This window comes from Arachis ipaensis, chromosome B05 (assembly GCF_000816755.2).
Source record: "Arachis ipaensis cultivar K30076 chromosome B05, Araip1.1, whole genome shotgun sequence".
NCBI classification, from domain to species: Eukaryota; Viridiplantae; Streptophyta; class Magnoliopsida; order Fabales; family Fabaceae; genus Arachis; species Arachis ipaensis.
The window spans coordinates 144,078,909-144,086,145 of record NC_029789.2 but is presented as its reverse complement, the minus strand read 5'-3'; the positions used below and the strand labels follow the sequence as shown (position 1 = coordinate 144,086,145).

Below are 7,237 nucleotides of genomic sequence, written 5' to 3'. Positions count from 1 at the left end.
CACATAAATTTAGTCAATATATTTCACCAAAAAATTTAGTCAATGTATACGTAAAATATAACAAAAAATAGAGAAAAACTTTAAATTGTTCTTGATAATTATTTTCAAAAGACGAGTCTCCAATAAAAAAAATATGTTAATCCTAATTAGTATTTAACTAACAAATTAGCAGTTTAACGTGCTATGTAGGTATATTCTGTGCATCCAAAGAAAAAACATTAATGAAGGGGTAACAAATTTAACGGAGATAAAGATCAAAGGTCGTAAATAAATTTTTTTTATTAGAATTTCTTCATCTTTTAAAGTAATTATCACGGATCGTGTACGGTTTTTTTCTCTGCATTGGTATTACTGGTTTATGCTGCTTAGTGTTATGGAACAAGTACACTGATTTTGCTCTGCCACCCTATGATGTTTACTCGGCGGGCGCTAGTGACCATCCAACATCAAAAGCAAACCCTCAATGATTTTCTTGTCGAAATAAAATGATTAAATGAATATGAATATCAGAATATGTAAACGTGCGTATATATATATGGTTGTGATTCAGTGGGAGTTATGGAAAACATATTACTAAATATAACTCTTTTGCTTGGATTTTAATCGATTCAAACAAATAAATTATTAATCAAACTTGTATCAAAAATCTTAATTTGAGGATAAATACAACTCGTCTTTGCGAATTGCTCCTAAGATATGAGTGTGCTATTTGTTCAATGATCAAACCAAGTTTATAAGCACGCTTAATGGAGCCTGAAATATATCGAAGTGGGATCATTCATATTAATAAATAAATAGAAGGTTAAGTTTTATCCAGAATAGCAAAAATGAAAACAAAGAAAGGGAAATAATTGTAAAAGAAAATAAGAAATCACAAGTTGGGGAAAAATGAAATTGCAGGGAATTATAAAATGCAAAAAGAAACTAAACTCAAGCTCCAAACACTCACTTGTAGTCCTAATCCATTCTATCTGTTTAATTTGTCAAGTGATTGGAAATTTGACAGTATTAACGTGTCTTATGATTTAATAGAAGCTCTCCCTTGTCAGAGATTTCATAACCCTTTTATAGGCGAACTCTCAAGGGTAAATAACAAGTCTTGGACTTCAAGTTTCTATCGTCATATTCCTTGAATTTTCCCAAACTTCCTCCATTATTGCTTCGGCTCAAGTCTTCCTAGTTCTTGTCTTTCAATTCATTACCTTCTGTTGTTGCCGTCGGTTGACCTTTGTCGAATTTCTTTAAGCTTAGTACTTAAGGTGGCATCAATTTTTCAGGCCTTCCAACGTTTTTCACGGTCTCATGCCTCGACCCGATGCTCAAACATAGACAAAGAGGTATGTGACACAATACGATATAGGACAGGATATTTCGATACACAAATTTTTTTAGATAAAATATAAAATATTTTTTAGATAAATCATAATGATATTTTAATATTTTATTAATATTAAAACATAATTCAATTTTTTAATTATTTTTAATATCTTATTTTAATTATATAAAGTATTTAAAATATTTTTTTGTTTTAATAATATATAATATATAATATTTCTAAATTTATTTTAAGAATACATGTTAAGAATAAGACTAGAGACGCTGACACGTGATGGTATTTAATTACCAAACGAATAATAAATAATAATATATAATATTTCTAAATTTATTTTAAGAATACATGTTAAGAATAAGACTAGAGACGCTGACACGTGATGGTATTTAATTAGGTGTGTCCAAACGAATTCAAAGAATAAATTTTTTTATTAAGACATGGTTAGACACAGCAGACACGCGTGTTGAACGAGTGTCTGAAATGTGTCCGACGCGCAGACACAGCAACTCAATGAAGTGTTCGTACTTCGCAGGTCATTTGTCATCCATATTATATACGTATAACTAACAATTAAAGAAGAGTAAAGTGATAATTAGATTCTCAAGAATTTCGACCTCGGACTAATTAGTCCTTGAAGAAAAAAAGTATCCATTAGATTCTCCACGATAATAAACAATGGACATGTATATCCTTCCATCAATAGATACAACGAAACAAAACTAAAGTTGTCTATATATTTCTTTATTTATAGTTGTGTGTATTCCGTTGCTGTTATGTGAGCATAAAACGATGTAATTTTGAACAGTGAGACATCTATTATCTTTTGAATTTTTATATAACATTTATCAACTCTCTCTATTTATTATAAATCCGATCTTACCAAAACAGGCAAAAGTTTAGATCCAAAAGTTGTTATCTATGTGACGATCTTTCATAAAAAAATACTTCATAGTAGGTAACGATACATATAAACACCGTCGTTAAGTTTTACGTGATAAATTAATAGAAGAACATCACATGTTCACGTTTGTTATTGTGGAGGATCAAATTAATTTTTTTTTCAAAGACTAATTAATCCAAATTCAAAATCTTCAAAAACTTAATTGTCAATTTATTCATTAAAGAATAAGGTTAATGGTAAAAACGACCTATGAAAGAATTAATTCAGTTTTTGAAAAATCAGATCTTTTTTTTTTTTTGAAAGTAAGAGCTCAACACAATAACGTTGAGCGATCAGAACTAGTCAAGCAAAAACACATAAAAACCTACTTAAAAATGAAGACACCCAAACACATAAAGGTCCCCTGTCATCTCCGGCATAGCCATCAACAACAAGAGGGAGCAACACCTCTCCACTCATTAACGCTCGTCATGGTCATGTTGATAACTTCTTCAACACCTCTGCTTTGATCGTGGAAGATCCTTCTGTTCCTTTCCATCCATATATTCCAAATGACAGCACAAAAACACCTTAGCCGCTGCTCACGATTCTCCTTACTCCTTGGTTCCTCTGTCCAACTGAGATAGTGCTCTTTCAGCGAACCCGGATAAGACCATTGGTAGCCGAATCCTGATATCCAAGCACTCCACACCTGCCAAGCAAATTCACATCCTAGAAACAAGTGATATATATGTTCCAATTCGTTATTACATAACATGCATACAGTGTCCTCCTGTCTGATAATTCCAAATCGGCTCAGCCTTTCTTTAGTGTTCACTCTGCCTATTAAAACAAACCAAGCAAACAGCTTCACTCTTTGTGGAACCAGACCTTTCCAAATGGTGCTTGTGAAGCTGTAGCTGGTCACCTCCTCTGGAAGCCTTTCAACCTGCATCACCTGCACAAATGAGTAGTTGAATAGACACCTTGCCTATCATATTTCTAAATCACTCTATCCTCTCTGTGGTTTACTAATTTCACCAGTCTCAAAGCCTCATGTAATTGATTCAGAAGCTCCAATTCCCACTGAAAAAGCTCTCACCTCCATTAGAAATTCCAAATCCACTCTATCCCATCCCAAAACCCACAATCCCCAATAACAGATCCACACTGGTTTGAAATAGAGAATAGTCTCGGAAACCGGTCTTTCAGAGAACCACATAGTAGCCATACATCCTACCAAAATCGAGTCTGTCGCCCATCACCAATCTCCATGGACAGCCTTGTAACCATCTTATCTCTTATACGTTTATTCGTGATGTTTAACTAGCATATATCCTTCCAAGGGCCTCCTCTCGTAGGAAGGGCTTGAGTTGACAGTAGCTCATTGGGCTTCATATTATTACATGAACATACAATTTTTTTCACAACGGGCACTCTTCCTTAGCAAACCGCCACCACCACTTGAACAACAATGCTGAGTTTCGAATCATAGCGTCGCCAACTCCCAAGCCACCTAGTTTTTTTGGAGTCTGCACCATTTCCCATCTAACTAATGCCATACCATTCCTACCATCTTTCTTACTCCACATGAATCTTCTCTGCAGTGAAATCAACTTCTTAGCAACAGCTTTTGGCATCTTGAACAAACTCAAATAATACACTGGCAGACTGTTTAATACTGATTTGATAAGCACCAGCTTCCCAGCTTTGTTTAGCATCTTAGCTTTCCACAAGCTGAGTTTCTCCTCCACTTTGTCCATAATAGGTTTCCAAGTTTTCACCAATCTCGGATTCACTCCTAAGGAAATCCCTAGGTATTTAACTGGAAGATTGTCCCCCTTACAACCCAGGAGGTTACACATACGCTGGATCCACTGCTCGTCACAATTAACCGGTATCAAACTTGACTTATCAAAATTAATACAGAGGCCTGACATCAACTCAAAGTATCGCAACAGTCGCTTGTAATTCTTGATAGTCTCCTCATCTGGTGGGCAGAACAGAATAGTATCATCAGCAAACTGAAGGTGCGATAATTCTATTCTATCCCTCTCCACCAACAACGGTGATATACGCCCGTTCCTGATCGCCTCTCCAACCATTCGATGCAGCACATCCACCACCAGTACAAATAAAAAGGGAGAAAGTGGGTCACCTTGTCTCAAACCTCTTTCCATTTTGAAAGGTTTAGATGGCGAGCCATTTAGCAGAACTGACATAGAGGCAGTCGTCACACACTCCATAACCCATGTTCTCCATTTATGCCCGAAACCCATCTTTTTTAACACAATGTCCACAAAGCTCCATTTGACTCTGTCGTATGCTTTCTGAAAATCTAACTTGATTATTGCCGCTTCTCTATTTCTCTGTTTAAGCCAGCTAACCGTTTCACATGCAATAAGTGCCCCATTGTGTATTTTCCTTCCCTTGACAAATGCACTCTGCGTCTCCCCTACTAACCCTGGCATCACTGATCTCATCCTCCTGACTAGCACCTTCGAGATGACCTTGTAAACGCACCCGACCATACTAATAGGTCTCAAGTCTTTGATCTCCTTTGCGCCGACGAACTTTGGAGCCAATGCCACCCAAGTAACATTACTATCAGTCGGTAACCTGGAAGAATTAAAGAATCCCATCACTGCTGCCGTAAATTCAGGACCAATCTCACCCCAACACTTCTTAATGAAGTTCATGTTGTACCCATCACAACCTGGCGCTTTAGAAGACTCACAGTCCCACACAGCCTCCCTGATCTCCTCAGCCAATGGCAGCATCTCTAAGGTCACAGCATCTTCCTCAGCTATCTTCCCCACTAGACCATCTCTAAAGCCCATCAATGGAGTAGCTTCCTGATGATATAATTCCTTGTAGAACTCTTTGATAGCTATCTTAATTCTCGCTTGATTCCTAACTGTTCTGCCATTTATCACCAGAGTATCAATCCTATTGTTTCGTCTTCTTGTTGAAGCCATATTATGAAAGTATCTTGTATTTTTGTCTATGTCCTTCGCGTGCCGAGACCGAGACATCTGTTTCCAATGCATTTCCTTCCTTACGTACCATTTCTCATAGCAAGTAACCAACGCCCTTCTTCTAGCCTCCATCGTGGCATCATATACTCCATTGCTGACCATATCATCAATCCTCTTAATTTCTTCCTCAAACTTTGTGATTTTACTGTCCATCTCACCAAAATTAGCCTTGTGCCAACTCCCTATTGGGATCGTCAATGACTTCAAATTTTCTGTGAACTGTATCTCTCCCAAGCCTCTCCATTGCTCCCTGATCGTACTAAGAAATCCCTCATGTGTAAACCACGAATCTAGACTTCGGAACGGCCTTGGACCTCCCCTCAACTTTTTGTCCTCCACTATTATGGGGCAGTGATCTGACAATCCCCTTGGCTCCCCTCGTAAGCGAGTTTCTGGAAACTCTTCCAGCCACTCCACACAGAGCTCTATCTATACGGCTACAAGATCGACCTCGAAACCATGTAAACTTGTGATTAGTGAGTTCCAAATCTACTAAATGCATATCTTGTATCCAGTTCTTGAAATCTTCCGCTGACCGAGGTATAGTAGTTGCACCTTTTCTTTCCTCTTCATGTACTATTTCATTAAAATCTCCCATAAAACAACAAGGGACCTGACATAACCCAGCTATATAGCTCAGCTCCTCCCAAACCTGAAGCTTTTCATCTCTATTATGAGGGCCATAGACCAGTACGAAAGCGCAATGGAAACTACTCTTTAACATTACTCCTTCAACACACAACCACCTCTCTCCCTTATAGCAGTTAATCATGTTAAATACTGATTCGTCCCACATTAACAGAAGTCCACCAGACGCACCATCAGAGCCTACATACTCCCATCCTAACGCATCTTGTCCCCATATTCTTGCAACATCAAACTTCGTCATAACCTGTCTTTTAGTCTCAATCAATCCTACCAGATTTAAACTATATTTTTTCTTTAAGTCCTTCACCATTCTCAACTTCTCATCACCCCGTAGACCCCTAATATTCCATGCACTAAAATTTATTTAAAATTTTTTGTACACACCTGTTGTATTTTTTGTTAGGCCTGCATCGTCTCATCTTTGCCTTCTGCTTCGGCATTTTTCTCTTACAGTCTATTTCTTCATTTTGTGCCTGAAGGATTGCCATAATATCATCCTCTTCATTTAACAACATAATACCTGACTCTTTGTCCAGCTCCCACATCTTTCTGTTCTCTAGTAACTGTTCCTGCAATTCTGATATCTGGCTATCACTGTCCTCTGCTTCGTCAACAGAAACCTCATGCCCAGGAACATTCCTTCTAACATTCCTTCTATAATATATAATAGTAAATGAAATGATTTTTTATTTTGTCGATTAGATAATATTTTATAAAATGATTTATGTGATATATTATTATCTAATTAACAGAATAACTAATTTAACTAATTCAAAGTATCTGACTTTTTTAAAATATCAAATTCATGTTAATTGATTAATTAAAATAACTTATAATATAGTACTAATGGAAAGAGTCAAATATATGTGTATTTATGTTTATAGATGTAAAAATAATATACGAAAAATTAAAACAGTGAATATATAATAAGTTTATGCTTTATGTGTATTAAAATTGATTCCTTATGCTTAGATGTGGTGACTTCGTGGGAAGCAAGGAATGTCAATGCTTAGTGCTGGAAACAAAACTGTTTACTTATTTCATCTCTCTGAAAATGCGCATATTCTTGATGGTTGGCATAATGTAAATTATTAACATGATAATTAATTAATTATATTTACACCAACATAATTTTCAAGGCATAAATGTATTTACATGCTTTATATTATCCGAATCAATAATTAAAGAAAGCATGCATATCATCAGATTACAAAGTGTTCCATTTCATTAAATTAATAGAATAAAGAAAAGGTATCAAATCAATAATGGGATTTCTTAGGATTGAATAATTCGTTATGTATATAAGTATTCCTTTGGTTACTTTGTCACGAATTCGTT

The 7,237-nt window shown here is 36.0% G+C and overlaps 1 protein-coding gene across 1 annotated transcript in view; it reads left to right on the top strand.

Moving 5' to 3' along the window:
* LOC107641435 (transcription factor MYB44-like) overlaps positions 6,899 to 7,237 on the top strand; it is a 3,228-nt gene continuing 2,889 nt past the window's right edge. The window contains exon 1 of the mRNA XM_016344929.1: positions 6,899 to 6,982. Within this exon, the coding sequence (XP_016200415.1) occupies positions 6,899 to 6,982 (84 nt within the window). The remainder of the gene's footprint in view (positions 6,983 to 7,237) is intronic.